This window comes from Dama dama, chromosome 20 (assembly GCF_033118175.1).
Source record: "Dama dama isolate Ldn47 chromosome 20, ASM3311817v1, whole genome shotgun sequence".
NCBI lineage: Eukaryota > Metazoa > Chordata > Mammalia > Artiodactyla > Cervidae > Dama > Dama dama.
In genome coordinates this window covers 106,026,570-106,049,833 of record NC_083700.1, presented here as the reverse complement: position 1 = coordinate 106,049,833, position 23,264 = coordinate 106,026,570, and the positions used below count along the sequence as shown (strand labels likewise).

The following is a 23,264-nucleotide window of genomic DNA, read 5'->3' as shown; positions in this document are numbered from 1 at the left end:
TTAGCAAGCCTATAACATTTTTACTTTAAAAATTTATAAAATGGGACCTATAATGGTAATTGACCTTTTTTTTTTTTTTCCAAAACAGTTTACACAAATAGACATGGGGCCTACCCACTGGTTAGGGATTAAAACTTTTTCTAGTGTTTCTACAAGATGTGTGCTTCAGATTAATACCATTTGCTGCTGCTGCTGCTAAGTTGCTTCAGTTGTGTCTGACTCTGAATGACCCCATAAACGGCAGCCCACCAGGCTCCCCTGTCCCTGGGATTCTCCAGGCAAGAACCCTGGAGTGGGTTGCCATTTCCTTCTCCAGTGCATGAAAGTGAAAAGTGAAAGTGAAGTTGCTCAGTCGTGTCCGACTCTTCGAGACCCCATGGACTGCAGTCCACCAGGCTCCTCCGTCCATGGGATTTTCCAGGCAGGAGTACTGGAGTGGGTTGCCATTGCCTTCTCCATAACACCATTTGAGGATGTCTTAATTTCTCTATGTGATCTATAATACTGATATCACACTGCAGTGATACGTCCCATACTGTTGTTCGGATAGAAAATTTTTCTCATCTCCAGCTGGTGAGAATAAAAGGTTCTAGTGTGTTTAGTCGCTTCAGTTGTGTCCAGCTCTTTGCAACCCCATGGACTGTAGCCTGCGAGGCTCCTCTGTCCATGGGGATTCTTTCCAGGCAAGAATATCAGAGTGGGTAGCCTACTCCTTCTCCAGGGGATCTTCCTGACCCAGGAATCGAACTAGGGTTTCCTGCATTGCAAGCAGATTCTTTACTAGCTGAGCCACCAGGGAAGCTAAGGTGTGTGCAAATCAAAGTATCTATAATTCTAGGTCTTCATTCACTCATTCATTCAGATATTTTGTGCTACTCAAATAACATTATTTGAGGGCTAGAAAAACCATTTGGTACAAGAAATAGAAACAGGTATGGTTGAACACAGATCATTCTTAATTAAGCCTGCCTAAAGATATATTCCTGCCTAAAGGTGACTGTATATGGATGCTGAGACAATACATTTATAGTAATTAAAATTTGAAAGAAAACTTGTTACTTAAAATAATTATACAAAATCACATGAATGATTATTGCTGAAAGATACAGATCTCTCTTTCTCTTGCCACACAAAGGACATGGCAGGTGACCCATGGTCGCCCTTGTATCTTAGAGAGTGAAGCAAGGTCATGATTTCAGACATTCTTTCTACCTGTAAGTAGCTGACAGAAGTACACTGAGGGCTCAGGCCAGCATTTTAAAGCATCTCAAAGAGCAATTTTGGGGAGAAGCGGGGAGCTGAGGGCTAGCTGTATTTAAATCTTAAATGGAAGGGCTATAGAGAAAGGCGGGGAGGGAAACATCCCCCACCCCGACCCTGACAAGAAAGAACAAACTGCGTGTGACTGCTTTCGGAAGTATTGGACTCACACTTGACCTCTGTATTTTACTCTAGACCCCACCCCGTCAGTGAGGAAGAAGCAGATCCGTTCCAACACAGGGTATCCCTCATATCGGACAGTTTCAGCCCAGGCACTAACCTCTCCCCACCGTGGACAGCCTGGAGATCCATGAACTCCTCTGGGTTTGCCTCAAGCATGGCCTTTGGCCTTCGATCTAAACAAGCAAGGGTCTGCAATAAATTGGGCTTTCTGACATTTTTCTTACTGCAGCCTATATAAATGTAGAGTTTGTACGGAAATAGCTACATATGGAAAGCTACATATAAGGCCTCAAAAAAAGAGGGAATGTGAAGAATTTTCCACAGGTTTATGGAGGCCAGGGAGGAGTGCCAAAGAGGAAGAACTCACATTAAAGAATCACATCAGCTCTGATTATGTTCACGATTACAAAGAGCTCCCGTTCACTGAGGTGCCGAGTCATGTCTCTAGGGTCTTTGAGCCTTTAGCAAGATCTAGGAAAATAGCTTAGACCCAAATAAATCAGTTCTAAAAAGCCCCAAGGTGATGGTCAGCCACTCTGGCAAAGTAAAAAGCAAAGTGAAGCCTTTTCTTTGGGAAGTGAATAAGCTCTGTATCACCATGGCTTCTTGCATAAGAGCTTCCAGAAAGTTCTCCTGCCAGGAAGAGAGTATGGCAGGCCCTGTCCCCGTGGGCAGAGCAGTGAACACAAATGCCCCCTAGGGGAGATGGCAGTTTTGCAGTTCGGTCCTGGCACCCAGGGCACCCACCTTGGTTTAATTTTTTGGAAGGAGCACGGGGGCACAAATTAACATGCTTACAGCTCACAGTGTGCTTCAGCTGGCACTTGCTGCGGCAGAGAGGAAGTGAATGTTATCCTTGCCCAATAGTAGCAGCCCACACCATATCTAAGCTAAACCTGAGCAGTTTTTTTTTTTTTTTAATAATATTTATTTTCTTTGGCTGCATCTTAGTTGCAGCATGCAGGGTCTTTCATTGTGGTGCACAGCCTCTCTAGCTATGGTACTTGACGGGCTCAGTAGCTGTGGCATGTGGGCTGAGCTGCTCTGCGGGACGTGGGATCTTAGTTCCCCGACTGGGGACAGAACCCACACCCCCTGCATTACAAGGTGGATTCTTAACTACTGGACCACCCGTGAAGTCCTCTGAGAAGCTTTAACCTGATCTGTAAGTTAGTCTTGGTGTTCGTTTTTGGCCCTCACATGAGCTCGGCATAATTGCATGAGGCAGAAATGTGCTAGGAGCCAGATTTCATCAGGAGACTAACGCCAGGTGTGTGGAGGGGTGGTTTTTCATGGGTGCACTGGAAGGGTCAGTAACTGAGTTCTTAACGTATCAGGCTTCTAATCCTGGGTTTGGATTATGAAGTCAGTTTCTGCTTATTATTTTTGGATATATAAGATAAATTCCAGTGATTCAGTTACTTACACAAAAAGTCTTCAAAATCCATACTTCTCACCTGAAATTCTGCAGTGCATCAAGAGGTGGGCCAAAAATTGCTTAAGAGAAGTGGTGAAAGACCGCTGTGAAACATTATAAAACTTTACCAACCACTTTGATTGGACTTTTCTTCGAGCCTGGCCTGATGAAATAATTCTCTTGATGAAAGCAACTGCGTTTTAAACTAGTACTTCTGCTGTAAATTTTATTGTTTATGGGGACACACAACTTGAAACCAAGGGTAAAAAAGAGAAGCTACTATTTCTGGGTGGTTACCATGTTTTGAAGCCTTATTATGTTGCAAGTTCTGGGCTTAGAACTTTCCATTCATTATCTCATTTAAATAAATAAATAAGCAAACGATTTTGAAGGGTACCCTGCTCCCCACCCCCAGTTGCTAGGGCTTTGAAAAGAAAAAGAACAGAGGTTCAAGAATACTCAAGTTTCTTAAAACCAAGGCAAACCTAATCAGACTATAAACCAATTTAAGAAACTGAAATGATAGCAAACAAGCACAAAAGGCTAGTGGGGATGCACTGGACAAAGCATTTGCTGAAGTATTACCCTACTGTATTGAAGGGGAAAACTGAGTTTTCGAGAGGTTAAACTTCAAGGTCACATAGGACGGGGTGGAGCTGCAATCAGAACAGGGCTGTTTGATTCTAGTGCCTGTGCTCTTAAATATTACAAATGTTATCTTCTCTGCATTATTAGTGTGGAGAGAGGACTTAAAACATCGAGGCTGATGGCTGACGACATGCATAACCTGTACCCAGGGTCAGATGATGACATTTAAAGGTGAGAAAGGCGGAGGTTTTATTCTGAGGGATCAACAGCTTTCTCAGGTGTGCTCTTGGCTGTAGGTGAGGGGGAAACTGAAGATCTGGCATGATAAGACCACAGTGTATGTGTGTCATGCCTTCTGTGCCCAAGCCTGACGGCCATGCAGCCACATGCTTCCACGTTTCTCAGTTGCTCAACAGATATCTCTGTGTGCTCGGGAGAACAGCTCTTTGGCTACATGATGCTATCACAGAATTGTTTAAGGATGACTAAATAGGACAGGCCACCTGGAAATGTAGCTATTGTCCCAGGTGTCCTTGCCAAGCTTGGAACTGTGAAAAGGGACAAATACCTAGGGTGCAATATGGTCCTTTGACTAATGTTTGCTTGGTTTTCATCTTTCACGCTGTATTTAAAAGATTCAACTGTATAACCAATGTCTCAGCTAAAGAGAAACTCATGCCTATTCTTTTACTTGGAAATGTCTAGAGTGGTCCCACTCTAAGCCCCACTGAGGAAGGACTGGGTGAACCTGTGGATGCAGACTGAATACATGCAGCCCCAAGATAGCATACCTCGTTTTCTGTCCACCTCTGTCCATTCATCTACATGAAGCATATAAAAAGAAAACACCAGTTCATGAAGCAAGAACGTTATTTTCAACGAGGCTTTAAAAATACCAATTCCAATGATCTGGCTTATGAAACTTTATTTTTCATGTTTGCATTAATGTTTTAATGCAAATACTCTGCCTTCCATTTGAAGCTTTTAAAAGGCTGATGGATAAATAACAAGTTCCAAAAAAGCCCTAGGGAGGCTGTATCTTATAGAAGAGCGTGGCCCAGGAGGAGAGGAAGCTCGGGAGGATGAGATACCCTGGGGTTTACCTTGCAAGGTTCAAGAAGCCATCCTCTCTAACGCTCTGAAAGTAGACATCATTCAAAATAAGGCTTTTAAAAAAACTAACTTCCGCAAGGAAGAATAATCCTGAGAACAGGTACAAAAAGAATTTTCTTTCTTTACAACCTGATTCTCTTATTAATGTAAGAGTTCTCTTTCTAGAACACAGAATTACTCAAATTAAAAAAAAAACAAAAAACAAAAACTAGAAAGATAAATCAACAGAAAAAAAACTATTTGTTTCTGATTTACCTTTTATACAGAGAGGTGTGACTTCCGTGTAAAAAGAGGGAAATAATGATGGGACCACTGTACAGAAAGCTCCTGAGGACAAAGGTAGACAGGGAAATGCCAAGAAGAGACCAAATAAGGAAAAATGTACTTGGCTAGAGAAATCTGTGAGAATCATGACCCTTTAATGGGCTGAGACCTGGCGCTCCTGTTTACTAGCTGTATTTTCAAGGAGCTTGTGTAACCTCAGTTTCTTCATCTGTGAAATGGGGATCATAATTGCACCCACCCGGTAGGGTTGTTGTGGGGATAAAATAGACATATCAAACACTTTTCTGACTTCTCTCCTAGTTCTGCTTTCTCTACTTCAGAATTTGGGGCACCACCCATAAAGGCTCGTGATGAATTTTTTTCTTTCCTTGATTTTTTTGGGAGAGATTTCAATCTAAAACCACCCACAGATAAACAGAGATCTACATTTATGTTTAAAATGTTTAAAAACATTTTGTAGTTTGGTGTATTTGGGGAACATTTGCACTAAATTGTTTGAGACGTGACTCCTGAGGTTATAACGTGCATAGTATAATATAATTAGTATATGCTGCTGCTGCTGCTAAGTCGCTTCAGTCATGTCCGACTCTGTGCGACCCCATAGACGGCAGCCCACCAGGCTCCCCCATCCCTGGGATTCTCCGGGCAAGAGTACTGGAGTGGGGTGCCATTGCCTTCTCCGAATTAGCATATATGTGCCTTCAGTATGCAATGCCGACAGCTCCTAAGAGACCCTCCTGAAAGCACAACGAGTGCCATGTCCTGCCTAGCTGCAAAGGGTTCCTACTGCAGGGTCAGACTCCTCTGGGGAAATTCACCATCTTTCTCCCACAGAGTTACAGGGTTCCGGAGAGAAAACACCGGGGAAGCAGCACCAAGACACTAGCCTTCTTTAAGCAGATGTTGGCTGCTTTGGCATAATGTCCACATCTGTCATTTCATGGCATTTATTTTACAGGCGGTCTTGCCTGATAGGCTCGTGGGAATTCAGAGAGATAGAGCTGCAACCCTCTTGAAGGTATGTTTGGCAACAGAGGGGCTGCCAGGGGCTCACCTACCCTAAGGGAGAGTGATTACCTGCTGCTGACCAAAAAAAAAAGAACTGGGAACACATGCCCAGGGCTACCAGGCACTCTTGCAGGCAGTGTTTGGCTCCAGCAGAGGTTGCTGTCGAGCTGTGTGCTCCTGGCCCTCTTCCTTCTGAGGATCCCTGGAAGTTAAAGGATGACTTGTTTGTGACAATTCCACTTTACTTATATTTTGAGTGGGAGGTAGGCTCAAGGCTTATTCAGAGCCTCCTGTTAAATTGGAACTATAAAAATAAATATAGTATCTCACAGCATTTGGTTGCTCAGTACTACTCTGTGATCTGCATATCTTGGGAAAATCACTTAATGGCCCCATGCCTTAGTTTCCCCTTCTGTCAAATGAGGAAGGCAAACAAATGGTAAGAGGGCCTTGCTTGTGAGTATCTCTAAGAGGGTGAGTGAGTGAAAGTTGCTCAGTCGTGTCCGACTCTTTGCAACGCCATGGACTATACAGTTGATGGAATTCTCCAGGGCAGAATACTGGAGTGGGTAGCCTTTCCCTTATCCAGGGTATCTTCCAGGAGTGAGGCGAAGGCAACTTTTATTATTCTGGCAATTGCTTAAACGTGGGACCTCATTCAGTATGCAACAGTCAGAAGTTGCCCCACAGAGACAGCACTTCCTTTCTGTTGAAGGCTAAGCTAGAGTGAGCTGCCTTCTGGGGAGAAACTGCAAGATCGGCCCTGGACTTAAGGGATGGCCTCCAGGAGACCAATTAGTCGTGTAAGACAGTGGAAACTTCTAGAAGAAACATGGTTTCCACCCAGAGCTTCAGTGAGGATTAGTTGACTGTTTTGAATCTCATACCCTCTGCCCTGTTTTCTCGTTCCATTTTCTGCATGTCCTCATCAACCAACTACTTTCTGTCATTTCTTTGATGAGACCAGTGGGTATCCTGAATTTTTTTTTCAAGCCTCTCACTCTCCCTCCCAACCTTCCAACTCCCTCCCCACCCCATTCCCTCCACAAAGATTCTGATGTAGTCCCCTCGAGTATGGAAGTACAGGGCAGCCGTGAAGGTTGTGGATGAAGAGTATGAGCTCTGGAGCCTGATGACCTGGGTTCAAACACATTACTCTTCCTTCTTACCAGTTATGTAAACCTGGGCAAATGAACCTCACTTCCCCCATCTGTAAAACAGGGATAGTAGTACTACCTACATGATAGGATAGTTGTGGGGATTAAGGTGTTCAGAGAAGTCCATGGTACGTGGTTAAGTACTTAATAGATGTTTGTTGCTATTGCATTAGGAAGACCTATCCCCCAGGTTTAGAATCAGTTATTGGACAGACTGATCAAAAGCCCTACCTCCAGAGGATGCAGAGAAGGGCCGCATGAGGCTCTGCCCAGCACCTCAATGGCATCTGACACAACTCAACAGTGGAAGGAAAGTGTTTGAATGTGAATTACGGAAGATGGCTGAAACTCCCTGATGCCATCTCTAGCAAACCCCAGACTGCAGCTGCTGAACACAAAGGAAGCCAGCCCCCTAGTATAATCACAGGATCTTGCCCAGACCGCCTCTTGAAAGACCATACCTGCTACTCATTGTGTTAAACATGTTAAGTACGTCACCTCAATCGATTTTTACAATGTCACTGTGAGGTGTATTTTATTATTCCCCTTCTAGGGAGAAAGAAACAGGCATACAGAGTCTACACTCCAAGGTCATACAATTAGTTAAATGGCAAAGCTGGAATTGGGAGCTCTATCTGTATGACTCCAGAGAGCATGTTCTTAAGTGCTAATGTCTCCTGCCTTCCAAGACTGCAGACCACCAGTGCAAGCACAACCTATCAGCTCACTGGTGCCAAAAGCCCAAATGAAATCACATAACATAGCACCAAGAAAAACAGAACCCTCTTGAGGGAAAAACAGCAATGTAATACCAAACAGCAGTTCACCAAACATCTACTGAGCACTAGTTTATTCAGTTGTAGGCATTATGCTAGGTGCTGGAGTACAAAGGTGAATAAGACAATCACGTGGGGAGACAGACACATATGCAGACCATTTCAGTATAATATGGCTAGCGATAAGGTTGAGGGGGGCACACATCAGGTATGGGAGTATGTGCAGGCCGTTTCCCATGTGGAGATGAGGAGATGATTCTTAAGTTGAATAACGCAGGATGGAAGGAAAGTGACTAGCATGGAAATGGGACAGTTGGGGTAGAATGGGAATTACCAGCAATGGAAGCATGAGTGAACATGCTTTAAATGGAGATCTACAAGCAGTCTGGTATTAAGATACACAGTAGGAGGCAGGCAGTGGTGGAAGCTGGGACTGCAGAGGTGGACAGGAGGTCAGATCAGGAAGGTCCCTGAAATGTCCTGCCAAGGACTTGGCCTCCATCCAGACAGCAGTGGGAAGGTGACAAAGGGTTTTAAATAGCAAGGAGTATGGACAGATTCAAAGGTTAGAATGCTCACTGGCAGCAGTGTACAGAATTAATGGAGGGGGTATGCTATAGGGAGCTCTTTCTCTTTATGCATGGACTTGGACTCAATTGCACAGATACAACAGTGAATATCTGAATTTGTATGCTGAACATCAATTGAGCATACAGAGACTGTTGGAGACAGTAAATGTTTGAATCAGCGGCTATGTCAGTTACCTTTATACCGACTTTCCTTTCTCTACCTTCAAATACAGTATTTCCTTCATACTTAATCCCAGCAAACTTGGTGAAAACAGCTGTTGGTTGAGAATGAGGGGAAAAGGAGAGAAAAAGGGTGGCAGAGAGTTCTGGGTGGCCAATTCTCTGGAGTTAGGTGTGGTATGTATGGGAGGCAGATTTTGCATTTTAGAAACTCTCATATAATTATTTCCACAACTGCATTCTCTCCAAACAATTGTGAAGGGAAAAGACAACTTTTATTTTTTTATTTATCTATGTTATTTCAGATGCCCACCTTTCTAGAAATAGCTTCTGAACTTAGTAAGACTAGCCTCCAGCTTATGAAGGAGGATCCTGCACAGAGGAATGGAGACTCAGAAGGTTCCCTGGGGGGAAAGAGTGTGCCACCTGGGGTGGCCCACTGGGACCCTCACGTTTGGGAGGGATCAATTGTCAAGAGAGATTGGGAAATCATCTCCAATTTAAGGGGATGAGTAAATGGGGGGAGGTCAGGTACCCTAATAATATTCAATGGGGGTATTAAATCCCTCTGTGGTGAAACGATCTTTTGGGTACTGTGCTGGTGAGGGGTTCTGCCTGGATGGGGCTGTGGGTTATGAAAGAGGTCCCCGGTTATTGAGAGTGCAGAGTGCAGGGGTGTTGGCCAATCTGTAAAGGCGCTTGGCTATAGAGGTCTGGCTGAGGGGGCCGGGGCTGATTGTGCGGGCGGGGAGCCTCACCTTTGCGGGCCTTGTCTCCGGGGATGTTCTGGGCCCGCAGCCGTTGGTCCAGGATGTAGAGCATCTCCCCGCCCAAGTTCAAGAAGAGCAGCGGCAGCGTCCGCATTGACATGGTGCCGGAAGCCAGCGCGTCTGCTACAGAGCCTCCAGGTTTAGTAGCCAGAAGTCAAGAGGCCCCGCAGCCGCGTCCCCAAAGCCCGGTAGCTAGGCAACGCGACAGGCGGCAAAGAAGGCCAATCAACAGGCCGCTTGTTGGGAGGCACCCGGGGGCGGGGGCGTACTGGGCGAGGCGGCGAAGATCTACGGGGTTGATTGGATAGAGCCCCGCGGGCCTTCGGCCCTGAGCGCCGGTTTTGAATTTCTTTAGACCCGGAGGGTGGGCGACGATCGGCAGGGCGGTCAGTCTCTCCCCGCCAGGGCGGAGTGCTCACGTGCCCTTAAAGGAGGAAAATGAAAGTGTTTGTCGCTCAGTCCTGGCGGACTCTTTGTGACCCCATGGACCGTAGTCCGCCAGGCTCCTCTGTCCATGGAATTCTCCAGGCAAGAATACTGGAGTGGGTAGCCAGTCCCTTCTTCAGGGAATCTTTCCCACCTAACGATCGAACTCAGGTCTCCTGCATTGCAGGCAGATTCTTTACCGTCTGAGCCACAAAACCCAAGCCGAACTCTTTTAGAGCAGACTCAATACTTTGGCCACCTCATGCAGAGTTGACTCATTGGAAAAGACCCTGATGCTGGGAGGGATCGGAGGCAGGAGGAGAAGGGGTCGACAGAGGATGAGATGGCTGGATGGCATCACCGACTCGATGGACATGAGTTTGAGTAAACTCCAGGAGTTGGTGATGGAGAGGGAGGCCTGGCGTGGGTCGCAAAGAGTCGGACACGACTGAGTGGCTGAACTGAACTGGGCAGACAGGCCTGTTTTTTTTTTTTTTTTTAAAGTAATTTTTAATATGATCATCATATTAGCTTCAAAATTAATTATATCATGTAATTTTACGAAAAGCCAAAACAGAACTTTCAAATTAAATCAGATTTTCCATTCTAACAGACTTCCTCAGTAAGTTCAAAGGAATCAGCAGATTCCTGAGCCTGACAAATATGAAAATCATTTGATTCAATTTGGTTAGAGGTCAATTCCTTTATACTTTCCTAGGTGGTGGTTTGGTGGTTTAGTTGCTAAGTCCTGTCTGACTCCTGCGACCCCATAGACTGTAGCCCACCAGGCTTCTCTGTCCATGGGGTTTTTCAGGCAAGAATACTGGAGTGGGTTGACATTTCCTTCTCCAGGCAGACCTGGGTTTGAATCCCTGCTCTGCAGTTTCCTCGCTGTGTGAACTGGGGCAGTTGTTTTGAACCTAGGCTTCCTCATTCTGGAAAATGGAGGGGGCAGCCATCTCCCCATGTTGCAGAGCGGAATCACTGAGATCATGCAAAATGCCGGGAAAGACCTCAGCAAAATGGTAACTTTCAGGTGGGGGAAGTACCAGAGGTCCTTGAATTATTTGCCTTTCCTCCCTAAGAGGCCCTTGGAGTGAAGCCAACAGAAGGTTTCATGCACCGGGAAGCAAACTAGGCCTGTTGAGGATGAATGCTGGGCTTTCTGAAGCTCCTGCACAGTTAAGCAGGCCTACCATCCACTTCTCTGTTTTGAGGGCAGTAACCACATTCTTCACCTTCATCTGGAGCTTCAGGATCACCTTCTCATCATCTGCTGTTTTTACATTTTTGCTTTGATGAGCAACCATTTCTGTAAATTTCAGTAATTCTAAAAACTACTAATCATTTTCCCCTCCAGCCACTCAGACTTGAACCTGAGCCTTGGTTTCCAGTTTCCTTCCCCCTGGGTCTTACTATCATTCACCAATTCTGCTTTTCCCACCAAAATTGTTCTCACATTTCTTTCTGTCTGCATTACTGTGTTTCTTCATATAACTGCTCTTTTCTCACTTCCATGGGCCTGGCTGCTAAGCTAAATTTCAGAAGACACCCATCAGGCTTTCCGTATGACATCCCTTCAGTGGCTCTCTACTGTTTGGCAGATCACAGGTGAAATGCCTTTGTGAGGCGTTCAAGCCTGTCCACTCTGGCTCTAATTCTTTCCAGAGACCTCTTCTGCACTCCCTTAATACTTCGCAATCCACTTGAACTCAAACTCATTAGCGTCGTCTTCTCTTTGGAGCATCACCTCCTCTTACTGATAACCACACCCACCACTGGAAAGTCTTCCTTTAACATATAAGCTCAAGTCTTTCCCACACCTTCTGGAGTCCACTTTCCTTCCTTTCAAAGCCGAGATTTTAAAAGAATCATCTACCCTCATAACCTCAATTTCCCCCATCATCATCACCCACTTCATTGCCATTGGATTCAGCTCTCTCCACTCCACTGAACCTGCTTCATCAAGAAGACTTTTTGGTGCTTAACCGACATCTAGGCAGATACTATACAGTGATTGAAAGCTAGCAGCCCAGGGCTTTGATTTGATCTTGGCTGGTCTGTGCACTGTCTTAAAAGGGACTATAACTAGGATGGGACTGTAATAAGCAGCTTAGCATCATTATCTTACTCTTGGCCTTCATGCATTATGCTATCTGCCTGGTTGCTAAAAGCATTTGAGTTTGTTGCAGTGTAGTTTCCTCGCAGAGCTTCTCAGACCACTTTTTCCCCTAGGCAGTGTGATATTATGAACAGAACATGGGCTTTGGAGTCAAGACAGATGTGGGTTTGAATCCTTGCCTGACTCTAAGCAGCTTTGTGAATCTGGACAAATCGTGAGTCTCAATTCTCTCATGGTTAAAATGAGGATAATTATGCCAATATGGCAGGGGGGTTGGTGGGGGGAAGTTTGATAAAGGTGGCTTTAAAGATTAGATGAGTTAATGTGACTAATGCAACATTTAAAACAATGCCTTTCCTGTAGGGCCCGTCCCATGAATCTGTGAAATTTTGTGTTCCTTTTCTTGCCTTCTCCAGCATAGCATCTCTTAAGTAGCTGTATCTACTTGAGTCCTGTCCCATAACAGGCATTCCCTCCTGTTCCTGGAGGTGGTATCTGACCCTCTCCTCTCACTTGATTCCTTGACCCCAGACCCTCTGTTCCACCTTCATGTCACCTTCCCCTTGACCTCAGCTGTTCCTCCTGACTCAGGATATGCCCTCAGAAATCATCCTTCCCATCTGGACATGGTCCTGTTTTCTTCGCTCACATTCCCTCCCTGAGCAATTTCGCTCACACCCGTGGCTTCAGTCACCTTAAAGGTAACTCCCAAACCTGTCTCTGGTTTCCAGCTGCTCTTTGGACATCACTATAATGCACCTTCCTTCCTTTCTGGCTTCCTTTCTCACTCAGCATGAAATCTAAAGTCTTTCCCCTAGTGTTATGGACTGAATATTTGTTCTTCCCAAGTTCAAAGGTTGAAGCCCTAACCCTCAATGTGATGGTATTTGGAGATGGGGGTCTTTAGGTGGTCATGAGAGTGAGGTCATGAGGGTAGAGCCCTCATGAGAGGATTAATGCCCTTATTAGAAGAATAACTTTTCTTCTCCTTGGAAGAAAAGTTATGACCAACCTGGATAGCACATTAAAAAGCAGAGACATTACTTTGCCAACAAGTCCGTCTAGTCAAGGCTATGGTTTTTCCAGTAGTCATGCATGGATGTGAGAATTGGACTATACAAGAAAGCTGAGTGCTGAAGAATTGATGCTTTTAAACTGTGGTGTTGGAGAAGACTCTTGAGAGTCCCTAGGACTGCAAGGAGACCCAACAAGTCCATCCTAAAGGAAAGTGAAAGTGAAGTAGCCCAGTCGAGTCCAACTCTTTGCGACCCCATGGAATGTAGCTTACCAGGCTCCTCCATCCATGGGATTTTCCAGCCAAGAATCCTGGAGTGGGTTGCCATTTCCTTCTCCAGATCTTCCCGATCCAGGGACTGAACCCAGGTCTCCTACATTGTAGACAGACGCTTTACCTCTGAGCCACCAGGGAAGTCTCTATATCATAGGAAAACTTCTAGTGAGATAACTTGTAAAATCTCTACCCCAACAAAATTAATTCTGTCTAGGAAGCACCCTATTGAAACAGAGTGGATTAAGTCCTACAGTTTGTAATTGAGTTTTAAAATTTAGTATGTTGCTATATTGAATAAAAAAAAATGTGATAGAAAGGATTCAGGCCTTATAAATGGCTGGAGAAACTGTCATCTGTATAACTAATTAGTTCCATTAGACTTGCAGGGTTGTAGCATGGTTTAAAATATTGATTGGAAAAAAAATAAAATATTGATTGGCTTTAGTTATGAAAAAACAAAGTACTAATGAAGACACAAATTCCTTTGAGCTGGGGATTCATTCATGGACAAGTCCATTTGCCTTCTGTTTTCTCAATCACAATAGTTTGTGTATCACTACCTGGTGGTATATATTCGTAGTCATCATACAAGAGGCCTAGGATTGGATACTGTGTCTTGTACTTTCTAGTTGTAATAGTTGTCCTTCCACCACTGGAGGGTTGGTTATGAGATGAATATATTTCTTGTCTCAATTTCCTAAAGGAAATCAGGCCTAAATGTTCATTGGAAGGACTAATGCTGAAGCTGAAACTCCAATACTTTGGCCACCTGATGCAAAGAACTGACTCATTTGAAAAGACCCTGAAGCTGGGAAAGATTGAAGGCAGGAGGAGAAGGGGACGACAGAGGATGAGATAGATGGTTGGATGGCCTCACTGACTCAATGGACGTTGAGTTTGAGTAAATGCCGGGAATTAGTGATGGACAGGGAGGCCTGGCGTGCTGCAGTCAATGGGGTCGCAAAGAGTTGGACACGACTGAGGGACTGAACTGAGAAGGGCAAAAGCAATTTCTTCCTCTCCTTCTCTCTCTCCCCACTTTACTGCCTCCCTCCACTTGTGAGGACATAGTCAGGATGCGGCCATCTACAAGCCAGGAAGAGATTCCTCATCAGAAACCAAATCAGCCTACACCTGGGTATTGGAATCGCTAGCCTCCAGAACAGAAAATAAACCTGTTAAGCCACTCAGTTCATAGTACTTTAAAACAGCAGCCTGAACAGACTAATACACCCCAAAGCTCCGTATTACCTGGTTGCTGCTAACTCCTCTGATCTCATGTCTTCCCACTCTTCTCTTTGCTGACTCAGTTTAGACACACTGTCTTCTTTGGGTTTTTCAAACATACTAAGCATACTCAGGCTTCAAGGCCTTGGCACTTGAATTGGTGTAAATGGGTGGGCTTTGTGGGGAGGGAGTTGTCCGTCACACCCCAGAATTTATAAACAATGTTTTGTACCTGTGCAGTTTCAGGGACAGACTTCTATCAGATTCTCAGCCCGAACACCAATACCCCTGCCTCCCCACAATTAATCACTTTGATCTCTCCCCGTCCTGTCCAGCTCTACACTGCTGGAATCTACAGTTTCCACTGTTGATCTAGTGGAAACACAGACTTGTTATCATCACGCCTTCCCAGCCAGCACATGAAGCCTCTCATAGCCCGGCTGCAGCCTGTCAAGCTGCGTGTCCAGTTCTGCTGCTCTCTGAGTGCAGCACACGCCCGCACACTTCTTTGTCTTTGCACTTGCAATCCCTCCTGCCTGGGATGCCCTCCCTCCCCACTTCCGCCCGGCGAACCCCCGCTCATCCTTTAGGCAACTGTTCAGAGGTAGTTCTGACACTGGCCTCCTCACCCAGCAGCCAGTCAGCTTTGCTTCCTCTGTGCCACCGTGCGCTCAGTCTCGCCTCCACTGAACGGCCCCTGGATGACGGGGGGTTGTTTACCTGAGTGTGTGTGAGGTGTGTGATGAGAATGTGTCCTGTGGTGCCTGAGGGCAGGGACTCTGCCTCTGACACTCCCAGGATCCCAGAGCTTCATGAATGAGTGAATTCCTCCTTGTCCCAGGCCACAAGGAGCCCCACCTTCTCTACTGTTATTCTTCAAGGCAGCAAGACATGACTTTATCGACATTTATTGGGTTTCTTTGATTGCCTCTGGTCTGGCTTCAGAAGGGCTCTCTGGGTTCCTCTGGCCTTGTTTCTGGGCCGCTGCAGCTGCAGTTTTTAAGGCCCTTTTTTGCTTCTTCAGCTTTTGAACCTCTTGGTAAACCTGGGGATAAGAGGGGACAGGATAAGCCTTTGTAATACCACGCAAAACTGCGGACTTGAAGCAGCTGGGGTGGGAAATGACTCCCTCAGATGGTCACCCCAGCCTTTCTCCACGGGCTTGGTGACCTGGCAGCCACAAGGCCTCAGGCCCAGCTCCATGCCTTGCTCAGACTCAGACAACCCCTCCCTCTGCTCTCTCCAGCACAGTCCTGGAGCGGGACCAACCAAAGCAGCAGTTCTGAATCGTACCCGAATACACAGAGCCTTCTTGGTTGCCAAGCGTCGGTGGACTTTCCGGTGGTATGGAGGGGGAAAGGTGTACTCAATCCCCAGCTCCTTGCATGTCTTCTCAAAGACAGGATAGTTGGTCTTGCGGAGGTTTTTGAGCATTTTTTGCCTCTGGTCAATGCTCATCAGCAGATAGCGCTTGTGGGCTTTGTCCTGTATGAGAATCGGTATTACTTTGAGTATTATGTAAATAAGTGGGTGCCACTTCATAGGAACAAAGCATGGTCATTTTACCATGGCACTGAAACAATCTTAGGCAAATATCAGGGCAACTCTGAGCTAGGCAGTGTTACTCCCATTTTACAGATGGGAAAATAAAGGCTCAAAGATGTTAACTGATTCATTAAAGGTTTCAGAACTGTGCTGGGTCAGGGCCTTGTGTGAGGTCAGTCTGGAATCCAAGCCTGGAGGTCTGAGTCCACATCTCATGCTCTTTCCCCTACACCCACCCACTCGGCCTCTCCACAGCTCAGCACACTGTCAACTGGGGTGGGAGGAGGGAAGGCCAAGGAAGACACCTGCCCGCAGCCAAACACTGCTTCCTCAGTGGGGCTGGTGTTCCATACTCCAACTCTGATCTCATGGAGCAGCTCAACTAGCTTTGGGGAAGAGAGGTGCCAGGCGTGGAGCCAGACCAGTTTGTGTTAACAACTGTGTGTTTATTAAAAACACCAGCAGCTGCTTCATTACAGCAGCTCTGTGTCCGAACACCATGCTGAGATCTGGCAGACCGGCTAGGAATGTGGGTCTGGAGCAAGACCACCGAGTTTCAAGTCTCAGCAGAACATTTCCTAGTGGTGTGCCTGCAGAGGTAACTTAATCATGCCATGCCTAGATTATTCTTCCATACTACGGGCTACAAAGAAGAGTATGAGGGTTAAATGAACTGGTGCACACAGAGTATTTAGCAGTTGGCTAAAATGTCAGCAGCTGTGGGGAGATGACGAGCCTGAGCATTGAGGGGCTCTGGGTCTGGAGAAGCAGCTTGAGAAGCCAGGTGGCCAGAGCAGCAGAGCACCCGCCCCTCAGCTGCAGTGGGAAACACACTTCCTCCCATCGGCTGCCATTATTTCATACAGTCCTTGCAATCTTCTCAGCAGGGACTAATACGGTCCCCATTTGACAGACAGGAGAACTGAGTCTTCGACAGGTAACTTCCCTAGAATCACACAGCTCATCAAGTGGCGGTGGCAGAGATGAGTTTTGAACCCAGGGCAATCTGACCCCACTCAGGCACTCAACAACTACTGAGGGCCCCTGTGTGCCACACTGTGCCCTTGCTGTGAAGTTTGTGCTCTTCTTGACCATTAATGACACTCAGCCCGCCCTGAAAGTTTCCCTCGTCTCCCCTGGAGGTGGGAGGGAAGTGTGTTTCCCACTGCAGCTGAGGAGCCGGTGCTCTGCTGCTCTGGCCACCTGGCTTCTCAAGCTGCTTCTCTGGACCCAGAGCCCCTCAGTGCTCAGGCTCCTCTCCCCACAGCTGCTGACGTTTAGCTCTGAGTGAGGCCCAAGGGTTACCTTTCGATGTTTCTGCATGTGTTCTTCATAACTGCGGATCTTGACAGTCAAGGAAACAACTGAAACCACAAACCACAGCAGATGAGAGACGGGCACAGAGGAAGGAAGGGCCAGACCTCGGTTATGTTTTAAGACCTCAAGGAATAACAATCACCAAAGCTCTTGTACAGCTCTCCACCATTTCCAGAGCAGTCTGAATTTCAAGAGCTCAAAAGACTTTGGAATAGCTTGCCTTTAAGAATGCAAAGCCTGAGGAAAGGAAGTTCCTTAATCATATGAAGGTCTCATCGCCAAACCCCAAACCCCCAAATCAGCATTCTTAATGGTAAAATTTTAGATCATTGCTATTAAATTCAGGACTTAGTCTGGAATGCCTGCTCTCATGGTTACAGATTGAATATAGCCCCGGAGGTCCTTGCTAAGGCAATAACTGAAGATCCCCAAACTGTCAAGAGTCTCCTCCTTGCCTCTTCCCCCCCAGCTGCCATCCTTATCTCTGTGTTTTCGCTAATGAGTTTTCAGAATTATCAGCTCCCATTCATCTCTTAAAGCCTCAGAACATCCTTCCTTCAGGTATCCTCTTGTTTGGCTCAAGCCTGTATTGCAGAGATAGGGAAAAAGGCAAAAGCAGAAGATGGCCCCAAGGAGAGGGTGTCACTGCAGAAGGCCCTTCCTGTATGCAGTACGCTGAGTCCCTGGGAGCACTGCAGAGGGTGTGGTGGGGACACTGGCCCTGACCACACGCCCTTTCATACCACCTTAGCTGCAGAGTAGAGAGAGGAACAAGCTCCTTAGGAACGTCACCTGAGCTCATACAGAGATAGGACTACATCACGGAGCTCAGAAAACAGAGTCCAGTGTTCCTTGGTCCTTCCTGTCTCCCCCTTTATCATGCCACATCTAACACCAGTGTATCTGCAGATGAGGCACCAGAATCAAGCACCAGCTAGCAGACTATCCTGTACCCCAACTCCCCAAGGGCCCCCCTGACCAACTTCGAGCCTCCAGGGAGCTGGTGTCCTTCGGGTTTTCCACGACCTTGCTCATCAACTGCTCTTTCTTGATTTTCAGCATTTCCTTCTGTTGAAGATAGAGAGGGAGAGTCTGTGAGGTCTGCCACCCCCCAACTTGCCCTCACGCCTCCAAGTAAGGGCTGCAGTCGTAGCAACCAGGCCACAAGGCCCAGGGACTGACTTCACTCAGCCCATCAGGGTATGGCCTCTGGCCAATCGCAGGGCTGTTCACATCTAGGTGAGCCTAAGGCCAATGCCACTGACAGAAGAATGTTGGATCAATGTCCCCAAACTTTGCTCCCTCATGCAGGCATCAGATTTTTATTGAGTACCTACTGTTTGTCAGGTGCTAAGGGTACAACAGGGAACAAGTTGTACCCTCAGTCCTTGCCCTGGAGATGCTCAGTCTGGGGTACTGACAAGTGGATACATCATGACAGTGGGATAGCACTGCCTTGAGAAGCATGGGCTGGGGGATGTTACGAGGGTAGGAGGGAGTCTCCAGAAGAGGACGCAGAGAGGTCAAAGCTTGGCAAAGGCCACTCACCTTGTTGGCCATTTCCAAAGATAAGAGTCTTTTCACAACATCATCAACCCTGTGGGAAAAAACCGCAGCAATGAGAGACAGGTGTGGAGGGAAAGGGGGAAGGGGAAGCAAGGCTGTTTTTAGTTTGAAAAGCAAGAATGGTTAAAAATTTCTTTTACAACAGGAGTCTCTCTGGGAGTGGGGTACCCTTTCTCAGGAATTAAAAGTCAGCATGGATCTGATTTGCTAGGCTGAGAACATGCAACCACGTGGTAACAGAAAACTGGGGCTGTCAGCTCGAGTGTTCCAGGTTCACTGCACGGAGGGCAAAAAGAGGATTTCCATTTTAGCTGGAATATGGCTTACACTTCAATTCTATAGTCATTGTTTCTTTCTCATGTCACACTGCACTGTGGGAGGGACTGGAGAGACTGCCCAGCTCCCACTGCACAGGACAGGGGCTGAGCACAGGGGCCTGGTTTTGGTCTTTCAGCCCTGATTCCCCTTAGGAGCTGTATGACATTGGGCAGTCTGATAATGTACAAAATGGAGACACTGTGTCTTCCCTCACAGGACAGAGAGATCCAAGATTTCTACAAAGACCTGTGAGGCACGGTGCCTCCGTGGTATCCAATGGCAGAGGGTCTTTACCCAGAGCATAAAAACAGCAGGCAGGAATGCTCCATCTGGCTCGCCTGCCCACTCACTCTCACCAGGCCTGGGCTTCTCTGCCCTTTTTCATAGTCAAGCTTCAGATCCCGCAGGCATCTCCCTCGAAGCCCTCTCCTTGCCAATCCTCCCAGGGTTCTCTGCCTCATCAAAGAGATTTCGTCCTGCTTACTTCTCAATTCCAGGGACGTTCTGGTAGTCCTTCAGCAGCATGGAAGGGGGCGGGTCATCTTCTTGGCTTTGCTGGACTGTCAAATGCAGGGATGGAAAACACCCAGAATCAGCTCTCACTGCCCATCCTCCCGGACTTGGCTCTTCCCATCACCTCTGTCAGAGACATCCAGGGTCTCAAGCAAGGCACTGGTATCTCCAGGTTCAGCTTCTCCTCTATAAACCCTATGGGCATCTGCCTCGATAGTTCATGCTGGGAGTAGACGGCCTTTCCCAAGACCCTGTACTGTGCCTGTGCCTCTCACACACCTGTCTGGCTCTACAGTTATCAGATGTCCCGCTAGGATGGGTCCTCCTGTGGACAGACTGAGTTCGACTCCCTCTGAATACACCCCCACCTCTCCCCGCATTCTGGTTCTGTGGCTGAGCACAGAATAGGCACTCTACAAATACTCGCTGGCTGATTGCATGAATGAAATGAGGGGCTTACTTAAGGAGATGTCTGAAATGTAAACACCAGATAGAGATCACAAGAAACCCTCAGCCTTGGTGTGTGCTTGCAGGTGAGGAAGAGACAAGGCAGAGATCAACTTGTCCTCTCCACTCTGACCCTGCTCTGCCATTAAACTAATAATATTAAGATCTAGTAAGAGAGATCTGAACAGCTATGCAGATTGCCTGGTGATGGGAAACCAGGCTCTCCACCTCGGAAGGGCGGACACGAAGCGCTGTATTTTAGGTAAGCCTCGGTAGTGTCAGCCCCGTACTGCCTCTCAATGGTTCATTTCCACTCACACCCACTCTAAAAGCCCCTGCTCCCATCCTCCCCTCCCCCTGCCCTTCATGCAAGATCCAGGCCCACGACTTTGTTGCAAGGTGGATGTGGGCTTCTTCGCAGGACCTCTGCACCATCACCCCTCCACCCCCGCCTCCGGGAGGCTCTTAAGTAGCCACCTCAAGCTTTTCAGGCAATTAAATCTCTCTTCCGCCTCAAGTCGAATCCAGTTCCTACCTGGTTTCTGGGTGGCATATCCGCGGGCGGCCCGGAGGATGAGACCTACGTAAAAAAAGCGGGGGGGGGGGGGGGGGGGAGCTGAGGTCCGTCTCCTTAAACAGTCTAGCCGCGATTCTGGTCTATGGCCGCCGCATTTCTTCGGCACCGGGATGCCCCGTGTCTCTCCCACTTCACCTCACTTCTTCCCCACCCACCATTTTTTCTCCTGCCGCTACACCGCCACCCAGTAGCCTCCTTCCCCTCATACCCTCTATCTCCTCCAAATCTTATTTTCCTACTCTCGCTGTCCGGCTTCTCAGCTCACCTCCAGGACTTGAGGGAAGGTCCCGCTGGACGGAGAGAAGCTTGGCGCACCCTCCGCTCGGAAACCCGAGGACTGGGGGCTGTGTCACTGCCTGGGTTCGAATCGAACTCAGCGCCCTCCACGCCGCCCTCAGCATGGTGACTTCTGACCCCCAAGGGTCCCGCGCCCCGGCCGCGTCGCCTTCGCGGTAGGCACTAGGTTACACGGGCGCCGCCATGTTGGCCCCGGCTCGACCAATCGAGTGCAGTTGCGAGACCAGAGCAGATGAGGACCGAGATGATGGATTGGCAAGTAGGCCTCAGTGATGACGCGAAGTTGGGTCAAGGGGAGAGGTCTGGTTAGCTATAGCGCGAGACTGGAGGGGCTTGGTCGTTGCCTGGACCTGTTACTGGCGTGCGGTGTTGTATCAACTCTAATGCCACCTTTTCTTGATCATGCATCCTGCCCTTAATCCCACTCCAGTTTCCTGACGAGTTATCCTGGGGGCTTCCCGTGGGCCTGTCAGTGGTCTTCTTCCCCCGACATAGTATTTCCACCCCCTCTCTCCCGAGAGTGCAGGATGGGGCCCTGTAAGAACTGCCGGGTTTCAGCCTCTTCTCTGGCAGCATTGCAGCGTGGTGACTGAGGTCGGTGATTTTGGACACCTGGAATCCTAGCTCAGCTGTTTGCTGGCTGTGTCACTGTGGGCAAGTCACTCAACCTTTCTGGGCCCCAGTGTACTTGCTCCATGATATGGGGGTGGTAATAAACAGTATCTTTATTTTAGGTTGTTAGAGGGTTAACTGAGACGGTTGTGTACAAAGCACCAGGAACATAGTAAGTATTCAAGAAATATTAGTTTTGATATTTGTGAAATGAGGGGTATAAGGACAAATGCCAGCCTCACAGGTGGCTAAGTGGTAAAGAATCTGCCTGCCAGTGCCAGAGTTGCAGGAGACAGATCCCCTGGAGGAGAAAATGACAACCCTCTCCAGTATTCTTGCCTGGAGAAGCCCATGGACAGAGGAGCCTGGTGGGCTATAGTCCATGGGGTTGCAAAGAGTCAGACATGACTGAGCCACTGAGCATGCAGACATGGACAAATGCCAATTAAAAGTAGGAAAAATATACCTTAATTTCCCCCAGTACAAAAAAGAGAACGACTCTCCTCCTCTTTGCTTTTCTTTTCTTTTTTTTAGTTTATTTTTTCAGTGGGTTTTGTCATACATTGACATGAATCAGCAATAGATTTACACGTATTCCCCATCCCGATCCCCCCTCCCACCTCCCTCTCCACCCGATTCCTCTGGGTCTTCCCAGTGCACCAGGCCCGAGCACTTGTCTCATGCATCCCACCTGGGCTGGTGATCTGTTTCACCATAGATAATATACATGCTGTTCTTTCACAACATCCCACCCTCACCTTCTCCCACAGAGTTCAAAAGTCTGTTCTGTACTTCTGTGTCTCTTTTTCTGTTTTGCATAAAGGGTTGTCGTTACCATCTTTCTAAATTCCATATATATGTGTTAGTATGCTGTAATGTTCTTTATCTTTCTGGCTTACTTCACTCTGTATAATGGGCTCCAGTTTCATCCATCTCATTAGAACTGGTTCAAATGAATTCTTTTTAACGGCTGAGTAATATTCCATGGTGTATATGTACCACAGCTTCCTTATCCATTCATCTGCTGATGGGCATCTAGGTTGCTTCCAAGTCCTGGCTATTATAAACAGTGCTGCAATGAACATTGGGGTGCATGTGTCTCTTTCAGATCTGGCTTCCTCAGTGTGTATGCCCAGAAGTGGGATTGCTGGGTCATATGGCAGTTCTATTTCTTAAAGCATTTACTTTAGAATACATGTAACTGAATTCGTTTTCTGCCCTTTTGAGATGCGTGTAAATCTTTTTAAAAGCTAAATAGGCCTCTTGCCAGTTTTACCACTCAGGGATGTCTTTCTCAGGGACCCGAGAGTGGTCTGTTTGAAATGTAATCATTAAGAAAGACAGAGCCCCTGTCTCCCAGTTTCTGCAGGAGAGCAGGAGCTGGTCTCCAGCTCAAAGTTGCAAACCTCCCTCCTCTTATGAAGATACGAGAAATTTATTTTTCCCTTGAATAAAGGCAATTAGCAAACCCAGGTGGCGCCCCCATTTCCCAGCTGAATTTAGGATGACCCTGTGTGACAAATAGTGCTGTCAAGTCCTCTTGCTTGAGAACTAGTTATTGATTATCTTGAGAAAATGTATGCAATGAGTTGTACCCGCTTCACTGTGTAAAAGTGTAAGACTTTTTTTCGTCTTTGCAAACTCTTGAGCTGCTTGCCCATGACATTCTGGTTTAATTCTCACCCAATTAAAATTTTTTT

The 23,264-nt window shown here is 47.1% G+C and overlaps 2 protein-coding genes across 2 annotated transcripts in view; both read right to left on the bottom strand.

Moving 5' to 3' along the window:
* Nucleotides 1–9,544, bottom strand: part of OSCP1 (organic solute carrier partner 1) — a 31,861-nt gene extending 22,317 nt beyond the window's left edge. Inside the window, exon 1 of the mRNA XM_061122368.1 lies at nt 9,295–9,544. Within this exon, the coding sequence (XP_060978351.1) occupies nt 9,295–9,406 (112 nt within the window). The 5' untranslated portion in view covers nt 9,407–9,544. The remainder of the gene's footprint in view (nt 1–9,294) is intronic.
* A 5,720-nt stretch (nt 9,545–15,264) lies between these two features.
* MRPS15 (mitochondrial ribosomal protein S15) lies at nt 15,265–21,153 on the bottom strand. Its single transcript, XM_061122367.1, has 8 exons — nt 20,921–21,153; nt 20,614–20,658; nt 19,603–19,678; nt 18,783–18,831; nt 18,218–18,302; nt 17,223–17,281; nt 15,666–15,857; nt 15,265–15,417 (listed from the first exon to the last, which is right to left on the bottom strand). Exons 1-8 carry the CDS (start codon nt 21,054–21,056, stop codon nt 15,280–15,282), a joined length of 780 nt encoding a protein of 259 aa, XP_060978350.1. The 5' UTR covers nt 21,057–21,153; the 3' UTR covers nt 15,265–15,279.
* Between the last annotated feature and the right edge of the window lie 2,111 nt (nt 21,154–23,264).

Excerpts from the sequence above, each read along its gene's own strand:
- MRPS15 (XM_061122367.1), bottom strand. The coding sequence starts at position 21,056 with ATGCTGAGGGCGGCGTGGAGGGCGCTGAGTTCGATTCGAACCCAGGCA. Across the intron at positions 19,679-20,613 it reads ATATGCCACCCAGAAACCAG|TCCAGCAAAGCCAAGAAGAT; the intron begins GTAGGAACTGGA and ends TGCATTTGACAG. Across the intron at positions 17,282-18,217 it reads CAGCTCCCTGGAGGCTCGAA|TTGTTTCCTTGACTGTCAAG; the intron begins GTTGGTCAGGGG and ends TTGTGGTTTCAG.